The sequence below is a fragment of the Anarhichas minor genome, unplaced genomic scaffold (genome assembly GCF_050575085.1).
Source record: "Anarhichas minor isolate MPS153535 unplaced genomic scaffold, ASM5057508v1 ptg000010l, whole genome shotgun sequence".
Classification (NCBI taxonomy): domain Eukaryota; kingdom Metazoa; phylum Chordata; class Actinopteri; order Perciformes; family Anarhichadidae; genus Anarhichas; species Anarhichas minor.
Window position 1 is genome coordinate 12848391 of NW_027466456.1, and position 23033 is coordinate 12871423.

Consider the following 23033-nt stretch of genomic DNA (forward strand, 5'->3'; position numbering starts at 1 on the left):
TGTGTGTGTGTGTGTGTGTGTGTGTGTGTGTGTGTGTGAGAGAGACAGAGTGTGTATTTGTGACTCGGTGTGTGATGACTGTAAATGAGAGCAGTACAACACTGAACATGACACTTGCTATCTATGATATCAAGCTAGCCGGCCACAGGCCACACGCTGCTAAATGCTCAGTGAGTTAGTCCAACCCAGTGGCTCTCACCTTGGGAACGAGCTCCTCAAGAGGTGACGAGGTCAATTTGGAGGCTCACAACGGGATTCAGGAGTCGTTTTTGACCTCTCGGTCTCCACAGATACGGAATTAAATAAACTAATTTACTATCACCATGTAAAACAAACCCTCCACTTAGTGAGTCCAAGTTTAAATCCAATGGTAAGTATCATTTGAGTGCTAAATTAGTATAAATGGCAGTTAACTGATGGCAGTCTATGTAAATTCGATTAAACCATTATTACTGCGAGGGTGTAGGAATGTTTGAATCTTGCTTCGATTTGTTCACATGATGCTACATTTTTCTCAAGGACATGAAATGTGTATCTGTCCAGGCCTCTATTTTCTCAAGCTAACTGTCCTCCCAATTTGTTGAACACCAAATGATGTCACATGGGGTGATCTGAATCACATACATATAGGAATTGTATTAAAAATGCAAAAGCGTGCCATTTCATAGTAGATGTTGTTTCTCCATTTTCTGAGAGCTTGCTAAATTATATTAGAGAAAGTGCATGGATTCATCCCTAACAATGAAATATAGAAGGCTGAAGGACATTTCATTCCGGGCGTCTGATACCGTAGCTTCCTTGAGATAAACCTCAGACTTTTTAAGACTTTTACAATGAGAGAGAGAGCAGCTGCAAGAAAAAGTAGTTTTATTCAAATAATGACAAACAAATAAACACGCGTTCTGACTGTTTTTCACCTTGTTGGGTACAGAATGTGCACGCTGTAGCAAATCTTTCATTGGAAAAACAAGAAAGAGATCCGTTTTGGTGATGTAGGTTCAGGACTAAAAACGAGACGTGGTTCAACACCCATCGGCTGTGAGTCACTAACGCAACGCCTGAACAGCGCTGATTTACGATAGCGATACCCCTTCCATAAAGACGCCGGTCCAACAACTTAAAATTCAATCAGCATCAACGTCGTCACAGAGCCCGGACAACAGACATTATTAAGCTCCACATCGCCCTCACCGTCGCTGTCATTTGCCTCTCTTCCCTCTTTCACTCCCTCCTCCATCTTCCCTCAGTTCCATTCATTTGGTGCAGCTATTAATAGCCCGGCCACCCGCCTATCAATACCATCACTACTCCAGCAAGACAGAGGCTGTGGGCATGGCCCCAGCAAACAGAATGAGAATAAATGCGCTGAACTACAGAAGCTTGGTCTTATGTAAGGAGAGATGGGGGGGGGGGGGGGGGGGCAGAAGGACAGAGAGAGCCAGGCTGAGAAATGTGACATGACGAGCAAAAGAAAAACGGTTCCAATTTAACAGATAAAGACGGTGACAGGAAGTGAAAGACAAAGAGAGAAACTTACTCAGTAGCTGAAAAACAACTTCTGAGGTAAGTAACTCAGGACAGATAGAAATCTGCCAGCGCTCCAAGACGTTTACACACATTTATTTTCTCTAATTCTCCCCCAGTGAATACAACCTCATATTTATGGGTCCACATTCTTCCCTCTCCACATTTGTCTCCTTTCCATCTACCCCGTCTCTCTCTCTTACTTATCCTGTGCGTCAAAGAAAAAAAGGCTATTGCATTATCCATAAAAGCACAGATCTCTGTCTGCTTTGCGTGTTTACATCACCTCCTCCTGCTCCTGCTGCTGCGTGACCCAGTGGGGCTTTGTCACACCACCTACTGGTTCACAAACCTCTCGCTAGAAATCCAACGAGAGGGTCACAGGCCTGGTTTGCACAACTGCTCGATCACATTTGGAAAAATTTGTTTTACTTGGATTGATAACCGTAGAAAACTAGTATAGCAATGCCAGCTTTAGTTGAATCAATAGATCAAGCAAAGTAATATTTACTGGATTACACAATGATTGATTGTTATCTTGTTACCCTTGTGTAACCAAGATACCTCCAAAAGGCAAAATTACAAAAATGCTTCGTCTCATGCAGTGCAACTTGTAATTAACAGCAAACTAATACTTCCAGTTGAACCTGATGTAATTATTTGTTTGACAATGCCTAAAAACAAAAGGTCATAACTGTTTGCTACCCAGTTAGAATTTAATATATACGTCAGTGTAAACTATCTTTCCATCTGTGCTCTCTGGCCATTGAAGAGTCTACAGTTAACCTCTAACCTTAACAATGGCCTCCTAGCTCCTGGTTAACAAACATAAAAAAAGTAATTCTGTAGAGGAACAAAAAATTAAAAAGATTTGTAAATTGCAAACTGCCTATAGGTTCATGGCATGTAGCATTGATAATGCAGGAGGACAGTTGCAAAAACAATCCGATCATGAGTTGCAGTACCTGTCAGTTAAAATGACTTTATGTTTGTATTTCTTTGTTTGTTTAGAGTAAACACAAACTGGACCAGAACTTAAAGGTAGCAATGACTCTTTGTGATCCATTGGTCCTGATCATATGAAACAAACTCGCTGTACAATGAAAGCAACCTTAGTCAGCAGATCCAAATCCAATTTTCCGGCGGTGTCGACGCACCACAGTTTGATGCGCACCTTAAACTCAACCCACCAAAACGTCAAACTGCAACAAGGAAGGTTATATGTGAACAAAGCCTGAAGAACAGCAAACCGTTAAATACTAAAGGTCCCAAAATTCAAGTTGAGTTCTTGTCAGCTCTCTGGGAGGCTAAAGGGCCAATCTGAGTCAGCACCACGTGCATTTAAATGTCACAGCTGTTTGTATACCAAAGATTCCTCTCCAAAGGCAAACAAGTTAATCTAATGGAACGTAGGCAGAGTATCTGTGTGAACACTGTTTTCCATATTTTATCAAGTCATGAATACAGCACAGAAGAAGAGGCAACTCCACACATCAACCTGTTCAGTCAAAGTAACTCCGGACTTTTGTTCATTGGCCTTTTTCCAGCTCATTTTGAGGCATGAAATCCAGTGGAAACCAATAACAGCCTCATGGCGAGTCAGCCCTTGGATCAGTTTATGATTTTAAATAAGTTTGGAAATTGCAGTTGTGTGTTTAATCAGCCTACAAACATCCTGAAAGTGTTTTGTATCACCTCACATACTTTCACCAAAAGAAAAAAAAACAATGCGACTTGTTATAGGCAATTGTCCCTCCTTGTTGTACGTGTGTGTGTGTGTGTGTGTGTGTGTGTGTGTGTGTGTGTGTGTGTGTGTACCTTGGTGATGAGGATGCGGTAGTGCTCAAGCAGGTCGTGGTTGTCGTGGCAACCAGCCAGCAGCTGCCAGACCTCAGCTCTGAGTGGTTCGGGAATGCCGCCGCGAACCAGCGAGGGCAAACCCTTCGGTCGAGTGGACAGGTTCCCATGCCTGATGCACAACACGCAGAGGTAATCCATTATTTCACAATCTCACTTAATTCAATTCAGCCACTTTAAATATTAATGTGAAGTGCAGCTTGACAGATTAGATCTTTTTTTTTTTTTTTTTTGTGCAATGGCAGTTTGAAGACCAATCAAGTCAATCAGGTGCAGAGTGATACGCATCAACATGGATGCTACTTTGTCTTAATAACAAAGTACTTATTCAGTGCAGTATAATTAGACCAGAATGCATTTAAGTTATGTCCCTCACTTCTCAGGCCAGGTAGGGCTGACTGAACATCCACTTCATTATTCATACTGGTACACACGTTTACAATGGAAGCTGCCAAGTACATCCACAGACTCCTGCTTCATGTTCACTAAAGCAGCTCTGGGTTCACCGCCTCACTCAAACACCCTAAAATCACAGTATTAACTTCAGTATTGAGTACAGTAGTCTATTAAGTGCAGGTTGATTGCATTATTAACTAGTTTTAATCACAGTACGTACCAAATATCTCATTAATCATCATATCGATTACTGTATATTACTGTAAATACGACACTGACTTCAGAACCAAATGCATTACTGTCGTGTGGTAGAGAAGAGTATTCACCGCAGTGCTGCCATGCTGTAAGAGTTCTCCCACATGAGGAAATATCTTTTTTGAAACACACCGTCAGCTCTTTTTAATGATGCTTGAAATCTCATCATAATGCATTTATTGAGGCCCTATGAAAGCAACTCCCCGATAAACTACTTCACCTCCTTGTGCTGATGCAACGGCAAGACAACAGGCTGTGAAATCAAATGAAAAGCCAGAAACATCTTTCATTAACTTTAATCATGTCACACCTGAAGCTGTATGTGTCAACGCTGGTTGTTGTAAAAAGCACAAAGAGTTAGAATAATGAAGATAGCGTTCGGGATTGGATTAGGTGCAGCGGTAATTGAAACGATCACCGCCCACGGCCGACCAACCAGCCAGACCTGCCGGACCAAACTGCCACAGGGAGGAGAGCCGAATTGGAATCTAAGCTAACCCAGCTAGGACCTGAGGCTACTCCACTACCCAGTCTACTCTGTCTGAGGTTCTGTCGCAGGAAAATCAGATGGATGAAAGCAGCGGGAGGTCGGTGACTGTCGAGCCCACAGCCTCACAGAGACCCGGCTCCATCGCTCATCCCGGATCAAGCTGCACTTGACGGGCGGACAGCAGGACAGAGTGCAGGACTCCGGTTGGACGAGAGGTGGTGGACTCTCAGTCAAAGGGCAAGGTTTTCCTCATGTTGAATTTTTAATGTGAAGATGTCGGCCATATTATCTGCCCAGAGAATTGCTTTTGTTGCTGTCGTTTACACTCCTTATGATGCAAATTCAAAACATGCACTAAAGGAAAGTACTCCTGTTTTTGTTTTGTATTTCATTCATTTTTTCGTTATGCATCCCCTGTGTTGCATAATGACAATAAATTATCCTTGAATCCTTAATTAATGTCTGTATCTGAAGGGAACTATTTTCCACAGAGGGATAATAAAACAATTAAAAAGGACCGCAGCCCTGTCCAGTAAATCACAGTCGATACGAGTTGGGTGCCCGATTCACCTTTCAGTATTAATGTTTCGTGTCATCGTGCTTTTGCACAAGATGAAGAAATATTTGATGTAATTGCATTTTTGAGTATTCCCGTTTCTCAATTTCTTTTTTTAATTTATTTCTTTCTCTATACCTTCCACCATTTCTACATTTAGACCATCTAGCTGTATACAAATCCATAACGTAATTTTTCTCATTCTCCTTGCTCCTCACCACTGTTTCAACCTCCCTGTCCAGCTTCAAACTGAAACATCTACATTTGAATCACTCATTCCTGTCTGTTCTGAGGCCTTACCATCTGGTGAGGATTCCTCCCCAGGACTCCAGGATCTTCTCAGGACAGTCTTTGGAAACGTCTCCTGTCCCACTGGAGATTTCACTGTCGCTATCTGCGGGAAACACAAACGCACCCAGATATTAAAATACATTTAGAGCACAGATGGCTCATTCCTGGCATCTGTAACCTCTGGCCACATCAAAACAGTGCTAAGACCAACAAAACATGACCTTTAACATTGTCTACATGAATGTAGACAAGAGGACACATCACAGTCCCAAGCATATTAACCGCATGAAGGAGAATCTTTGAGAGTAGCGGCTATGTGAGAGCCATCGGTCTGCTGGAATGGGATATATACACCGCTATATCTTCTTTAATGTACGTCAGGGCACTCTGAACTGTATTGCACATTTTAAAACCTGTTAAGTATTGAGTCCACACAGTCAAATGGAGGAATGAGTAGCAGCGCCTACACTTTCCAGGCAGACAAAGAGGCAATCAGCACAGCGAACCACTTGTGTTTAGATGCAGAAGCACTAATTGATCGTATGGCTCACTCTGCTGCTGAGCCACACACACACACACACACACACACACACACACACACACACACACACACACACACACACACACACACACACACACACACACACACACACACACACACACACACACACACACACACACACACACACACACACACACACACACACACACACACACACACACACACACACACACACACACACACACACACACAAAGAATTAAAAAAATTAATTTAAAAAAAGACAATTGTGTCAATGAACTTCTCATTTCACAGATATTTCAACAATAAATCCGAACAGCAACATCCCTCAAAAGGTTTTAACGGCATCATTCACTCTCACTGAAGCCTTGGCATTCAGACATTTTCTTCTGGAACATGCAGCTGCTGTGCTCAATGCACTGCTGCTCCTATACCTTACAGCCTCAGCAGGAGCTTTTCAGGTCTTTATAAATGCTTGATGAGCCCTTTCAAAATGGTTCAGGCCCAGTACAAAGGTGCTGCGTCTGTCCTCAAATTGGCGGAGGCCACGTGGCGAGGAAGCGTGAGTCCAATGCCAACTTGCCAGGTGATGAAAGAAACGAGGACGAGACGACAATTACTGTTACCCTCTAATCTAGTGAAGGGCTGTGCATTCACTCTAGGATTACTCTCAAATAGGATCTCTCTGATGTGGAGCCACTAGTGGATTGGTTGTCTACATTAAAGTGAGCAGCTATTCCCTACTAGTGCCATGAAGATGTTCTTTAATATTTTACTCTATTTTTATCCTTTCATTTTGAAAACGATGTCCTTTACTTTGTCTAGCACTTTGCCTCTTATTTGACATTCGTGTACTAAATCAAATAAGCTTTATGTATGTATGGCTGTGTTGTATTCTTTATGCTTCTTCTCCTTTTTTGTTATTGTTTGTTTTCCCTTATATTGAGGGGAGGTGCGTTGTATAAGCCTGTGGCTTCTTCACTTCTACCGTCTCGTTTTTTTTTTTTTTTGTTTTTTTGGATTTGATGAAGTCGTATGTATGTGCAAATAAAAAAAAAAATGGATAGATGCATGTGTTTGGGGCAACAACAAAAACACAATGCGTAGCAATCACAAAGCCTGCTGCGAAAGAAAAAAATAAAAAATAAATAGATGTCAGCTTCAGGCCTATTTTCCACATTAAAGCCTCCAAGAAGAAGAAAAAAAAAACAACATCCACATGAATTGAATGCGTGTGTGCTCACAGCGGTGGCATGTACACTAGGAGTGTATTCATTTCTGTACACAATGAGGCTGACCTCCAGCTCCACGGCCCTGAGTGCCTGCAATTTTCAACACTGGGGGAGGAGGCGGGCGTGATAGAAAAAGCCCTCTGAAAAGCTCCCACAGTGCCAGTTGAAAGCAGTCAGCTCCGGCCTTGGCGGCTGACTCGTGACTTTGGGCGAGGATTTTTGCATCCCACTCTGTTCACACCTTTTAATGCTTCAAGATGGAAAGAAAAAGTAGAGGAGCTTTGGCGGTGGCAAAGAAGAGAGAAAAAATTTTTCCTCCAAAATTAGCGCATATAAGCAGATTTTTTTTAACATGGGAAATATCACTAAAAGTAGTCAAAAGACTCCTTTTCCAATTAGCACTAGATGAGTATGCCCTTTAAGTTACTTATTTAGTGTCTTTACTAACTCTATGCTGACCTTCTGGGAACAATGTTCAAGTGCTGCTTGCACGGAGACGGACAGGGTTTGTGGCTGAGATGAAGAGTCGGTCATAGTAGTCAAAGCAAAGATGCTCTATAACAAAGATGCTGCATTACTCGCTTCGCCAATGGTTTCAAATGGTATACGCTTCCTGTCTCTAAGGTGGGCGTGGCCATAGCGTGTTTGCCTCTCCCACCATCTCGTTTGAAAGTGTCGTGAAGGTTGTGTGGATGTATTTATATGTTCTTTGTTAACAATAGATATTTACACAGCTAACACCCATATTTAGTGTGTCCACCCGGGTGACATGTTTCCCTCACTGCCAATCAGAGCTGGAGCCAATGAATACCTGTGACTACGGCTCAGTCATTTGTTTTCGTAATGAATGCCGATTGTAACCTTTCCCACTAAAGACAGAAGCCAGATGTTCGTGGGTTTCAGAGGGCTTTTGGTGTACTGGAAAAGGGCTTTTAGACAAAGCACAACCTCGAATGTTAGATGTTCCTGTTTGTGTTAGATTTCATTTTGAAAAGGGGCCGTTTTTAAAGTTTATATTTTCATATTCACTGAGGGCTGAGGTTAATATTCCACTGTAGTGCTTGAATCGTCATACTAGAATACTGCAGGCTTTTGTATCCTGTTAAAATGTAGGTGTGACTTGTTAACCTGCGTAACATCCACCAAGGCTATTTGTTTATATTGCCACAAAATAAATACGATTTTTATGTCTTTTTCATGCATACTTTGATAATCTAAATATTTCAGACATCGAAATGACCTCCACTTTAATTATTTTTGCTGTGAATGATTATTCCACACATGAGAAACTTGGATAACAGAAAATCCTCTGAAATGCACGCGCGTGCGCACACGCACACAGAGTTGTGGCCAGGCCTAATCTGCGACACCTGCATAGCCGAGCCAGTGGTCAGGTGTAAATGCCAGTCCTGTTTATATTAGTGGGCTGAAAGTGGGTCATGTTTGGAAACCACTGGGGTCCAACAGCCAGTGTTGGTGCTTTTAATGATATTGCCGTTTTGCCTCCATGCCATAATATTGAGGGGAAAATATCCACTCTGCTCTGCTCTGTCACCTGCTTAAATTGAATGCTTTCAGTTTCTTAATCAAGACGTTTACGGGGAATTGACATCACAAGCAACATGGTTTGAGGATGATTCTGATTGACCTAGTTGGTAACAAATGGTCTGTGAACATTTTTACATTGTTATACGACACATTTAAACAACTGGCACTATTTGGCTGGTTAGGAAGATCATTGCTTGACTGAGGAAGGCTGTTCATTTCACCCAAAAAGGTTGTTTGATGGTAGTTTGACACTGCAGTGCTGTAGTGCTATAAGCCAACGAGCCCGAACAGGATTGGGACAGGCTCCACACAAAACCACTCACGCTTCACACACAAGCGTGCATAATCACACAAATAGCTATCAAAACCCCTGAGATTCTGCCAGCAGTCATTGCAGTTGTCACACACATGCAACAAAATTGGTTGTAAAAACACACAGAACACCTTTTCCTTCACACATATGCAAACAAACAAACACTCACTCATTCCCTATAACCAGACGCACACACACACGCCCAGAACCCTGCCAATGTGTGTGTGCCTAAAGAAAATGAAACTTCACTGTTGATTCATGCCAGCCAATGAACATCACACATGTGCTTCTCACAACAGAAAAGAAAAACACAGAGAAGGTGTATGTTGGTAAACCTCTATTCTAGACTGAATATCTCAACATAAAATCTCATTTAGAAAGGGCTTTCATGCCTCCAAGTAAAAAAGCTGGATATGTGGAATGTAAAGTGAATGCTCCCTCTGCCAAGCCGTTTGCGGTAAAGCAATTATTTTCTTTGTCGTGCCTGTGAAGGTTCACAGAAGTGTCTCATTTTTCTCTAATATTAAAGACAGTGAGGGATTTGTACAGCGCCGCGCAATGTGAAGCTGCATTTTTGAAACACGCAAGATTTGGAGGACAAATAATGTTGAGATAGATAGATGTATACATCTATGAATTTGGAGGGTAGGCCTGCTGATGAAGTATTACGGTTGTCTGGCATCTTATCAATGATGTACAGACAGCAAAAGCCTCACTGACTTTTCAAAGATTTATACAATTTGCATGATTGTTGAATATGTCAGTGGCATAGCTGTTCTATATTGTATATGATTAACTCAACTAAGAGTAAGAGGGCAGAAACCAAGCAACCAAGGAGAGAGCCAGAGAGAGAGGAAAAAAAGAAAGAAAAAAAAGAGACATCCATACCTTCTTCAGCCTCCTCTTCCTCAGTGGGCGAGGCCAATCGTCCTTCATTGCTTCTCTCTGCCTCCCTCTGAAGACTCACCACCTCATAAACAGCATCGCTCTGACCCACCCTCTCTGGTGTCTGCTGTGCACACACACACACACACACACACACACAAATACCATCAGGCATTATCTTATCATCAAGTGGAAAAACATTCTAGGATTTTAGAAGAGTTTTGCAAAATGATTGATAACGCTTATATAAAGTATTAGCAATCTGAGATACATATTATATCAGATATTACCAGTCAACACAGAGATGCCTATTTTCTGCAAAGTCATTTTCTTTAATTATACTGTATACACACTGCATGTGAGCTGCCAACAAGGTACAGTAATACAAAAACAAATTGACTCAAACAACTAGGGTACATCAGTGCCTGGAGACAATCAGAAGCTACAGGGGCTCGAGAGGCGCAGTGATGAGCTTTAAACACTTTCACGTATGCAGATGACTAATCCCTTAAAGAACAGGAAAGCTAGGAGGAGGAGGATCATCCAGCGTGAAAATGTTCACTTGAAGCGTTAAGGACGTGGCAGCCAAAGAAGCAACAGAGTCATGAGCTAGCACAGAGCTCCCTCAGCCAGCATACCATCGGCTCTCACGTCTCCAGCACAGACAGCGGTCGGAGAGAACACTTGCAGGTGCGCTTGTGTCAGTGTGAGATTGGCAGCGAGGGTCAATCTCAACAAGACAATCAGCATGACCACCCTTAGACCCGACATTGACAAACTGTCGAAATCGATCAAGCAGGTGGTCAGGCCAGAGCTCACTGTCTCATCAGATGACACCAACAAAAGACAAACAGCCGTGTGTGAGGAAGTAGGGGAAAAGCACTACAATCAGCAGCAAAGAGCCTGCTGTACCTCCGCTGAGATGGGATGCAGGCCAGCCCCTAAATTAAACCGAGGAAAGCCATATAAATCCACGGACAGACACTGGCAGCTAACAAGCTCCGGCGAGCTGACTCCGCACTACCTACGCACGGCAAAGGAATGATGGGTAAGAAATAGAAATAGAAAAATGTCAAATATGGGTGTGTTTTTTTGTATTTATGGCAAAATGTTGTTGATTTAGGAGATCGTCTTTGTTTGTTTTAAGAATTTTCTTATCCCAGCTCTTTTTCAGTCATGAAAAGCATCCTGTGTGAAACTTTGAGTTGGAACCATAGCCTCAAATAAATGAAATAAACAATCAGATAATTGTTTTAACTCATGAGGTGGTACAGGAGGAATGAAACCCTAATGAATACTGGACTAAGCTCTAAGAATACTACTCTGTTTCTGCTGGGCAGGTACCATTACAAAAGTCTTAGCTAACACATAGTCATATGAACTTCTGAAGTATATCGATGATCGCAACAACAAGTTTGTTTTGAAGTCCAGGGTGTAAACAAACTGCTTAATACAGCTCTTAACTACTCCTTAAATCCATAGTAATAGACTGAAGAAATGCACGAGAGAACAGAGACACCAGCAGACTTGACCTTGGGTGTCATAAGCTACTGATGTTTATTTCGGGTCTATTCAATTACTGTAGAGCTGCTGCTTCTCCTCCACCTGGTAGAATGGATCAATAAGCTGCATTGATCTGCCCACTCGCATGGCGTCTAATGACTAACTCAAGTCAGTGATGAGAGCACAAATTGGGAGAGAATATCAAGTCTGGCCTATTTGGAGAGAAACTCTGAGGAGGCTTAGGTAACACGCTGGCTTTGCTATAGCTGGGGGTGAATTGTTAACCCTAGAGGGTGAATTATTAACACTGATAAAACTGTGAGAGAAACTTGGACCAGACAGGTCCCACTGTTGAAACAGTCTCATATATTGTGGATTTCCAATAAGATCATTCACACATTAAGAAAGAAGAGCTCTCGCTGCTAAATGTTATTCTCTGGGTTTAATTGATTACGATCGTACCTCACATAACAGGACAGTTAATGTAAGTCTTTGTTAGATTACCGAGCATGTTTCTCTTGCAAAGCCATTTTTAAGCTGTTGTCATATTAAACAAGGACAACACTCTTCTGTTCCATCAACCTCGAAAATGCTGGCTCAATATTTTGCTCATCTCAAAAGCATCCAAACTGGTAACTCATATTTTGTTAGATTTTTTCCTGATTTCCCCATCATCTGAAACATGTATGTAGCTCCCGCCTATATTGTAGGTTTACATATCTGCTGATCTTTTAGAAACTCAAAAATCTTTATAATCGCTTTTTAGACATGTACTCAACATTTTCTTCAGTCCTAGTTTGGACTTGGTCTCAACCACGTCCTTTCGGGACTTCGCTCATTCTTGAAATTACCTTGGACGTGACACATGTGATGTGGCCGACAGCCTTCTGTCCTGTAAAGCAGACACCTAATACATGTTCCAGTTAAGCAGACACAGAACGCATTCGGAGAAGTTGGCACAGATAATGACTCCCTGGTAGTGGCAGTTTTTGGCAAAATAAGGACTGAATATACATATATAATAATATAATAGGACTACATATTTTGTGTATCACCTCTGATTACCATCCTCCACAAAAACCTCCACACAATATTATCTTTTAATTAGCTCTTAACCACAGCACCAGTCCAACACTCTTCCATTCACTGAGGAGATAACTAGAGAGGCAATCAGACCGCTGCTGTTAATTACCCACATGCCAATAATGAGACAGAGCCTCTTATTAGCTCCCCACAATCCAAAGCTTCCCCACACTCCACTGATTTGCCAGCTCCCCACGGCCTACTAACGGAGATCTGCTTTTTAACAGGAAAGAGGTGGCTTACAGCTTAACTGTAGTTTTTTTAAGCACCTGCCGCAACTGCACAGGCTCGGTGTCCTTGTGTTGGTGGGAGGCAAGTAAATGGGCTTTCTTCACTCTCGCTCTCTCAGCACTTTTTAAAATCAGACAAGTTGTGAGGAAACTCCGAAGGGCAAGCATTTCAAGGTGTGTGATCTTTGCCATTATACATTAACAAGAGCTTCTAGGATATTGTTTATTTGGTGCTATCTAAAAAAAAAAACTCCTCGCATCAGAGGATTGTGGTAACTACTATTCGACTGCCAGACATCGGCTCACAAGATGAATGTGATAACCGGGTTGGAGTTTAGCACAGAGTTTAGGGAATAACATGTTGCGCATCAATGCGCCAGCTTGACAATGAGAAGCAGGCAGACTGTGCGAGATACACAGATGGAACGAGAGGAATGGAAATCTGACGAGGAGACATTTGCATCTTTGTGCACATATCTTTAGCTCTCAATACGACCAACTGCTCCAGCTCTCTTGGGTATTTGACTGGTCACTGACACACCACCGTGCTGCTCTGACCTCCTCCTCCACTCCACACTTCTTCGAAGCTGCACATCCACTCGCACCACATTTCCCTGGTCTGCGTGGGGACCTTAGGCCGAGTTGTGAAGTAAAGCCGTTACTGAGACATATATGATGTTGGACTATGTCAATAAACTTAAGTAACCTTGTGAAAGCAATATGGCTGACAGCTTTCTGTGCCAGAGGTCTCTACTCAGAATCCCTTTGATCATTTATTCGAGTTATTACATTTTGTTCATGTGTGACTACTCCTATTGCAAGAAGCATAGAAAGAGAATAGATTGGCGCTGCTTTATACGTTGACAAATAATATCAAAGGGGTTATTTCCATGAATTTAATAATATTCACTATCAGAATATGTGTAATTTTTATATCAATATACATATTGTGAGATAGGATGTTCTCTGGAAGATTAATTGAAAAAAAAAAAAAAAAATCAAGAAGGAAAGATATTTCATCAGAGATGCAAAAATAATAAAAATCCAATAAGACCACAAAGCAGTGCTGCTTATTGTCTCACTACACCCAGACTGGTAAAGGGACAGCTACCACAGGGTGAACAGGATGGCAAAATCGTTGACAAAAGTTAAATATCTTACAGTGTAAATAGGCATATTGCCCAACTGTCTACAAACCAACCTTGTATTAGCAACCCAGCAAGACCCTAACTGTAAAATATGAAAATGGGTGCAGGTGCTGTGAGGGTCGTCATAGTTAGAGATACCTGTCTGAGTTTGAGGTAGAAGGTCTCACTGAAGGTCTTGCGGCTGAAGTACCAGAAGCGTTCGTTTGATGGATATACTCTGACCAGAGTTTCCAGCAGAAAGCGAACGGGCTCCACCACCTCAGTGACTACCAGGTCCACCGCCACGGTCATGAAGACCTGCTTATCTGGAGCACACCGGAGAGGAAAAGCAAGGTTACTGTGGAGGCAGTGTGAGAGACTCCTTTGTTTCTTTTCTTTTTACTTGATTTCAGTCAGTGACGCACATTCACCTACCGCCTATACTGTTAAATTACATAGTTGCGGTATTATTTTCTATTCTATACAATACTCAGATCTAGAATAACAAACTTTAATTTAGAAATCCATAAACGCAACTGTAAGCTGAGGAGATTTCACTTTTCATCTGACTGGCCTCTACTAGGAGGCAGGAAATCCACAGCGTGTGACCTGTGGGGAAGCCACACCCCCTAGTGGATAATGACGTGACATTAACGTCTTCAACTTCACAACTGAAGTCTATATTCATGCATTTGTTACTGTAGGTGAAGAAGTGTATTCTGCAAGGCGAGCCCTGAAGGTATACTTGTTTTCATAGTACAGATGTTTTGGTTTATACAACAGGAACTTCATACACAAAGAGATGTGAGCTGCAAACTAACTGATCACTTCATGATTATGTTAAATAAACAAATGGGGAAACAGACATTAACTACCAGTGTCTTAATATAGATTGCAATTGTGATAATATCAAGCACTTTTGGGGAAAGGACTCGTTTGACGATTCAGATACTCTTGGCACTGATGCGGAGATAGTTTACGGTTTGACGATAATAAAAACATGTCTTTTGATGGTTCGGGCTCCCCAGGTGTTGGTTACAAGTAGCTACATGTCATATCAAGATGCACTTATTTGTAAGCAACCATTATTTTTTGATAACCAGTAAAAGAAAGTTTAGCTGTTATACATGACGTGTCCTAATTCATGTACATATTGTTAAAAGAAAGAATGAACAAGACTATCTCGGACAAAGAGCTCTCTTAGCTTTTTCTCGCGAGTTAATCATTAATCCATTAACTGATTATTTGCTCAGCAGGAAACTACTCAACAATAAGAGATCAGTGCCTCCTGAGGGAAGTAAGCTGGTTTCAAAACCTCCACTTTAAAAACTACCACCAGTTCCACATCACACTGAAATGCATGATAAGGTATAAAAAACAAGTAACTTTCTATGCTACATAATTCCCTCAAAAATGTCTCTTTTACAAATAATTTAACGATAAGTGTCTATTATGATGAGGATTCTATCATCAACTTCTGAGCATCTCTGAATTACCTATGCCAGTCAGGATGTGGGCAGATTTACAAGAAAAAGCTGTGTGTGTGTGTGTGTGTGTGTGTGTGTGTGTGTGTGTGTGTGTGTTAAAGTTAGTCTGGCTTCTCTACTGTCGGACTCACATGAGGTAGACTGCTTTGACAGACCTGCCACCCACTTTTAAGTCAAAGTCTAACAGCCTTCGAGTCAGCAAGTTGCCGAGTGCTCTAACTTGTTAGCTGTGATGTATTTGGTGAGACAAGCTCTGTGCCTGGATACTCTGTGGGATCCGCTCTGAACATATCTAAATGCTTCCCCTTTAAAAGACAATAAAATTGGTCTTTTCTCAAGTTCATAATGATCAATTTGCTCAACTCCAATATGTTAATCTGAGCGGGTTTGGATTTATGAACATACATACTGTTTAAAATGTAAATACAACACAAAATGTGTTTCAATATATTTTGAGTACCTAATTCATGAATATTTGATTTTGTTAACTTGTTCAATTCAGGTTCTTATATGTCAATATTCAGAAAACAGATATGACCAAAGTATTTGATCAGCTGAGTATATTGTCATTATATAATACATAGTCTGTGTGTGCAATAGAATAATCCTGCAGGCCTATGTTATCAACTTGTGTTATTAGGAGAGAGAGACAATTAAAAGAAAGAAAATGTATTATGCTCAAAGACCTGCATAGCAACAAGCCAGACAGAACTGCGAAGTGAATTGCATGAGAATGATTTCCTCTAAATGTTGCTGTTATTTCTATTTCTCACTTGATTGAGTGTCCACAGCTCTGTTAGCTCTGCTGCCTGACACGATTCACGCTTCGATGTGCAAAGAACGCGCCAGGCTTTGACAAGTACTGGGTCACAAGGCCAGGTACCATGCTGTATGTTGTGCTGGAGAATGAATGAAGCCAATTATCACATCCAGGCTCCAATGCAAGCACTGCACAATTCTCAGACGTGACCTCGAGCTTTGTGCAGTCCCACATCATACGTGTGTGACAATACTGTATGGAAATAATTCCTACGTGTTCGTGAACAACCAGTAAACAAGAGCTGGTGGGTTCCGCTTGACACGAACCGTAAATGGAGCAAAACTTTTGATTAATCAATGAATCAAAAAAGGCAACAAATTGCTGCTTTGCGCAATATAATTATTATTATTTTGAAGTCAAACGGTTGCTAGCTTTGCTCAGTGACACACGACTGCAAATTTAACTCTGGATATAAATTCTATTGCATTCTGTGTGACATAACATTTAGGGGGACAATAACTCTCCTCACCTTTAGGTGTGTCTTCATTCAGCAGCTGGAAGGCCGCCATGTTGGGGTTCCATGTTCCAGTGATCACATAGGCCTTCCCGTCAGAGCTCTTCCCCATCGACGCCTGTGTAGGTATTAATGCATGGATTATGTACTAGGTTTTTGTAAAATGATTCATGTTAAAATATCAATACAGGGCGATGTAACATTTTGAACAGGCACCCAATATCAGTTTTCAAAGTGGAACAAAGAAAAATGCAGGTTAGAGAAATACTTCACACTTAAAATAACCATTTGATGAGCATCAATTACTCACCATCAATTCTTGAAGGAAACTTTGAAGCACGAGACGGCAGTAAACGAGACTTGGATTACACTGCACGAGTTGTGTTCGAGTTTGTAAACGGATGTTTTGATATAGTTTGCTGCTGTCAAGGATTTACTAAATGTATGTCTGTTCCTGGATTCTCCATTCACCGTGGAGGCATGTGTAAAAAAAACAAGGTGTTCTTCAAGAGTTCAAGGTAACGCACGCTGAGTAATTCATGTAGAAATGGTCATTTCAAGGATGAAGGATTCCTTTAACTACAGTGGGTGAATATACTATTAACCTGCAGATCTATTACTCTGGATATGCTAATGTGGGTGTAAAGAAAGCTGGTTAAGTTAGCTGAGGGGAGTTCTGCTCACCATGTCCAGTAGATGCATGCCGCTGTTGCAGACTTTCTGTCCTGGACTCAGCAGCATCCCAAAACACCTAGAGGGAAGACACAGGAGGTACAATCACAAATCAATAATCACTAATTCCACTGCAGAGTTACAGTCTGCAGTCAGCAGCAGAGTGAATCAAAGTAAGTCTTCGGAGGGAAAGGAAACTGGAATATGTGAAACAACTCAAGTGACCAAACTACCCTCATTAATATTGTAATAATGCCTTATAATCTTACATATTAAGCAGACACTCTGAAGGGCTTCAAGCACCAGTATTGCACATTAGTCATAAATATATTATTTTGGCCAAAATTAAAATGATGTGAAAAAAAGCTCAACAGAATCTAGCCTCGCATATCTAAGCTCCTTCAGGGTGATAACAGATCCAGCTCTCCCTGCAGAAAAGGGCAACATAGACACACAGGAAGTTCAAAAAACACAAGTCATTTTCAAATGACAAAGATATAGAACAGGCCAACTTCTGTTTTTAAAACACAACATATATCTATTGTCTTGCACTATACTGAAGCAGCATGGTTTACGTTGTTTCCAGGTCATCTTAATCACTAGTTACAGTAAAGTCCCTTCAGCTTTGGGTCGGAGGTGCCATCATGTGGTCAGCACGGGAATCTTGCAGAAATGCATCGTACAGGAATACATTCACAGTTAACTCAGCCAATAACCCAGGACTCAGGAAGGCTCATGCTGAGTTATAAAGATATGGGTCAAGTGTCTTGCTAAGTGATATTTCACCAGGATTTGTAAGAGTGGCTATAAAGACTTCTGTACAGCATCCATTAAACGCAGAACGCAGAACCACTATGACCGTTTTACAAAAATGAAAATGAATGAAATAAAGTGTTGTTAAACATGGGCCGAGCCCCTCAGAGAGGGTCGGTTGTGAACACAAAAGGAGTTTCCATAGAGAATAAAAATAAAGGAGAGGGCAGGTGTCTGTCTCCCTCTGATAGCGATAGGAGGTGAGGGAATGGAGAAGAAAGGAGGGGAGTGATAAGGATGACCTAGTTCTCTGGTGCTGCCGTGCTGCTAGAGCATGTAAACACATACAAATTTGAAATTGCAGGAAATGATTCAACTACAGCAGTATTCCTCTGTTGGGGCGTTATTTTTATTACGCTCTATTTGGGTGGCTTGACTCATTTTACTTATTCTTTTGTTGTTGTTCTTGCTTTCCCTCTGCAATATTTGACCATATGTGCACTGTCCTTGTGAAAACAAGCCAAACTGGTTCTTTAATCTGTGAAGTCATTGTTTAATTTACCAGAGTGAAGTTTATAACAAGACTATAGATCCGGTATGCTGTGTGAATACCCAGCATGTTTAGAGCAGTGTTTTTGAGCTCTACATCATTAACTCCTTTAGTTAAGCATATTGGTCCCGCTGAGCCAGCTGCCTTACGATCTCTGGTGGTTACAGCACCAACAGAGATGAAAAAGCAAGTCTCTTTCTAAAGTACAGTAAGTTAAGCCAACCATATACAAAAAACAACCACAAAAAGCAAAGCGTTCGTGGCAGCAAAGATAGATATGTAGACATTTGATGTCTGGCAATTCCTAACTTTTGGAAAGCCAAGTGCAAGATTACCTGGGGAAATCCTAAAACTATACAGTAAATAAGATTAAATCCCTCCTGAAAAATGGGTGACAAATACCCCCCCCCCCAATGGAAGGTTACTAGGAATTGTGTCATGCATCATCTCTTTTCACAGTGATCCTCACCTCTCGATGCCCAGCTCCATGTTGCACATTTGCTGAACTGAAACCACGACCTTCTTCTGAACGCCCTGTCGCAGCTTGAAGTAGAATTTATCTCTGTCCTTAGGCACTGGGCTGTAGAGGGGAGGAACGGGGCGGGGGGGTAGATTTAGTGTGTTATTGTTCTGTGGAGTTCTATAATGCAGTTTCAGGTGTGTTTTTGAAATGTTTTATATTATTGTTTTCTCCGTCTTAATGTTTGTTTTGTTGCTATATCGCCATTACCTTAATACGAGTAGCCGAGTTAGAGATAAAACAGGACATATATTTCCTCAAGTCCTCCAAATGTATTATATTTTATGGGTGTCTGCTGTGCATTCAAAACAACTACTGGGCCACTTTATTTCAGAAGAGAACAGAAAATTAAAATCAATCACTAAAATACTCAATATATATATGATGGCTTGTGAAAATGGAAGGATTGTCTTACTGTGCCGATAATCTTCGCACTCTTCAAGGATGAACAATAACAGTTAGATAAAACAGTATTGCAGCAGCATATTAAAGCTTTCCAACTATCAACTTATCTGTGATACCAACAGCCCTGAGCTGATAAGAAACACACAGTAAGCGTTTATTTGGTGTAATTTACATGTATCACAGTGCTTTCCTAAAAAAGGGCATAATGGCACCAGATGATCAAACTATATGTAGCACCATCATTCTTCTTTCATAAAAATGTGTTAAATTGTCATGCAATTTTCACATTTAATGTGATAGGAATATTGTGATATGAATATACATTTTGTAAATGTATAGAAGCATTCTACTCAGAGACACCGACATCATGTAAGTGTAGTGTGTCCGTGTGTGGACAAAGTACCTGTAGTTGCCCTTGCCATCATCCTCTTTGATTTCCAACGAGGCCGTGAAGGTGTAGAGGTCGCCATCAGGCAGACTGGACAGCGGCGTGTCCCTGATGTCTGTCGACCGTGAAGAACGCCGAAATGCCGTGGAGAAACTGTACAGGACACGACTGACCTGGATGGAAAAGGGAAAGAAAAACGTTATAGTTAGAAAGACAAGGAAGTCTGAAGGATTAGGAAGACAAAGAAATCTAAATGGAATAGACTTTTTGAAAAGATAAAGTAACATGTTGTAACATCATTGAGAAAACACAACAAAGGACAACAGTGCCCTCTGTTGTTCTGGTTGTGGGTCACACTGCCATGTTGACAAAGTAACTCATCTTTAAAGCCAACTTGTGTCTAATGTTGTGGGATCGTGCTCCACAGCGGAGTGTAAACCATGTTGAGCTACAGTTTGTCATGTGGAATACATGCATGTGACTCACGGCCTCTTTGATCTGGCAGGACACGACGTGAATCTGGAAGTCCTCAGAGCTCCGGTAACTCTCAGTGAAGGAGAAACAGTCACTTTCCACCGAACCCTCCTTTCCACGAGCACAGAACAACACCTTGTAGATAGGGAATGAGGCGATTTCTGTACCAGAGGCCTGGTCCACAATCCTGGGGAGAGTCGGTTTATTTGACAGGTGAAAATGGCATTTTGGTCCAGACTTACAATCGGTGTAACAGCAGATTAAAGACACCAAATTTCAATTTATACGGTGAAAAAGTCATGTAATATCCACTTCATCTGCAACAGGCAACCAGTCATGATAATCTGTTCTTGGTTGACCTAGTATTTCGCACACCGAGTACATGACATACAGTATATTCTACTGTCCTTTTACCACAGGCCATTTTAATCGCTCCAGGTCTCAACATACACAGCGTCTGTCTGAATGTGTGGCTGACCTGACGGAGCCGTCTGGTCCACAGGGAACATGCAGGGTGATGGAGATGGGGACGGCGCTTTCAGCCCGTAGGGTGGCCATGGCCCTCTGCGCCTCTGCCTCGTTGCGAGGGGCTTTGACCCAGGTGCAGCCGAGGTAGGACAGCTTGTTGAACTGGACACTGTCCTCCTCCTGCACTGTGGGGCTGGATGGTGCTGGACATGTTTCTGTGGACAGACGGAGAGATTGTTGATATTGTTAATTTTCCTGAAATGTTGAAACATGTTGTGGGGGTGTTCTGTACGTAGTCTAAGCTAAACCGATGCCCGCTTCTCTGCTGTGCAGTAACATTTTAACCAAGATAATATAACAACAACAACACCGTATGGCATGAATCTGGCATGCTATCAAGGTATCACGAGAAACAATGTTTTCACACCCTGTGGCCTTACAGCTCTACAACGGACCAGTGTATTTAAGAGAAGAGAGAAACAGATGAGAGAAAACTGCAAAAACTCTACTGGGAAGAAGTAAAGACAAGCAGAAGGTGAAAGAGAACGACACGGGAAGTTTGGGGGTCTTCTCTGAAATTACCTTTGACCTGGTACTTTCACACTTTGCAAACAGGAAGAAGAACAATGAGAGCAGCAGCTGGACTTCCAGTGCTGACTGGCTATTATTTGACACAATTGCACTAACCACTTCCTCTTTAACTCAGCAGTAGTAAAACACAAAACACTAGCACCACTGCAAAGAAATAAGAAACTGCAAGTAAATACGTAAAACTTTCCATCTTGAATTCTTTTCAAAGTATTCAATTTCTTTACATTTTTTGGGGTTGAGCTCAGATTGTACATACTGGTAGAGTTGCTAACAACTGACGTACGTAAGGCACATGTGAAAATAATCAAACAGTGTCTCCTGTTTTTTTAGACCATATACAGTATGTTTAAAAGATAGTGACATAGTAATATCAAAAAGTTTTGACACACCTTGATTTTGTGTTTGTCGTGTTACAAACTCCATTGTTGACAACATTGCTAAATACACTGTAGGTCTGAAGAGAGTGTGCTTCCTTCCTCTGTAACACATGGTATCGCTTGCACTTTCATTTTACCTAAACGTAAGCAGCTTCACCGGAAGACTTAATGAAGTGTTTGAAGAGCTGAAGCTGCCGGTCTCTAAAGGAAAGAGTGAGTTTACATCACTCTCCAGACAAGCACAGTGGATGTTACAGGCTAGATATTTGGGATTTAAAGACAGTACCAGGACTGAACAGGAATGCACATGAAACCAAGACTTAAGGATGCTCATAATGCAACCCTAAAGTTTCCCAGAGGGATTGTAGCCTGTACGTTGTAACCCTGGTAGTGCTGCCGCAGTAAGTCGTTGAGTATGTTGTTTTTGCACCGATGTTTGTTAAGCCGTCAGTGCCAACCTGTCCTTGCCTATTTACAGAACAGTCAAGCCAATGTCACAGAGTTTAGACACTAGCCTTGCTAATCTGATACCGCAATACCATATTTTGGTATGTCAATGCCATGCAGACTACTACATGTTTCTGCTTTGTACATTGTTATTTCCACTCACTTGAATTTCAGTGAAAAAAATAAAAATAAAAACAAAAGAAAACATTTTTACATTACGGGCCGAGCGTTTAGTTTTGACTGAACTGATCCATCAAATATTCCATTTGTTGTTATTCATTGTCCCACATGTTTAATGATATATATCGCTACAATATGACAATATGCATACTGTCACAGTGAGAGTGGTATGATCCGAGTTAACTAATTGATTTAGTAAAAACAATTCAGGAAAGTTTAAGCTGCAGTGTTTGTGTACGGTGCCAAACAGAAAGACTCACAATTCAATCAGCTGCCTTTTGACAGTAATACATTGCTTAAAAGGGAAAGACCATTAATACAGTAGGAACAATATCGGTGATATTTCAGTTTTGATGCCTGTTTAGGTGAATGAAAGAACAGCTGACAAGCTACAATTAGACGCAATGACTATAAACGGCCCTAGACCTGCAGATCGGGGCTCCGGGATTCGGCTCTCTGGGTCCCCGTCCTTCTCCATCTTTTCCACATTGCTCTTCTCCACCTTCACCTCATCGTCATCATCCAACAGCTCCTCCATAGCTTTCTCCAGCTGATCACTCCCATTCCAAGACATCTGAGGGGGAGAGGAAAAGAGAACAAAATTGGGGGTGAGAGCGAAGGAAAAACAGGGACCGA

General features: G+C 41.5%; 1 protein-coding gene across 2 annotated transcripts in view; it reads right to left on the reverse strand.

Annotated features, from left to right (window-relative positions):
• Positions 1–23033, reverse strand: part of rabgap1l (RAB GTPase activating protein 1-like) — a 102169-nt gene that overhangs the window by 74257 nt on the left and 4879 nt on the right. The window contains exons 3-13 of one of the 2 annotated variants that reach the window (XM_076088238.1): positions 22824–22971; positions 20813–21017; positions 20347–20521; positions 19876–20033; positions 19017–19127; positions 17257–17323; positions 16588–16690; positions 13971–14137; positions 9872–9992; positions 5379–5472; positions 3343–3493 (exon numbers count right to left, since the gene is read on the reverse strand). In XM_076088238.1, the coding sequence (XP_075944353.1) occupies positions 3343–3493; positions 5379–5472; positions 9872–9992; positions 13971–14137; positions 16588–16690; positions 17257–17323; positions 19017–19127; positions 19876–20033; positions 20347–20521; positions 20813–21017; positions 22824–22971 (1500 nt within the window). Of the gene's footprint in view, positions 1–3342; positions 3494–5378; positions 5473–9871; positions 9996–13970; positions 14138–16587; positions 16691–17256; positions 17324–19016; positions 19128–19875; positions 20034–20346; positions 20522–20812; positions 21018–22823; positions 22972–23033 lie in introns of both variants that reach the window. The other variant, XM_076088237.1, reaches the window with a different exon arrangement.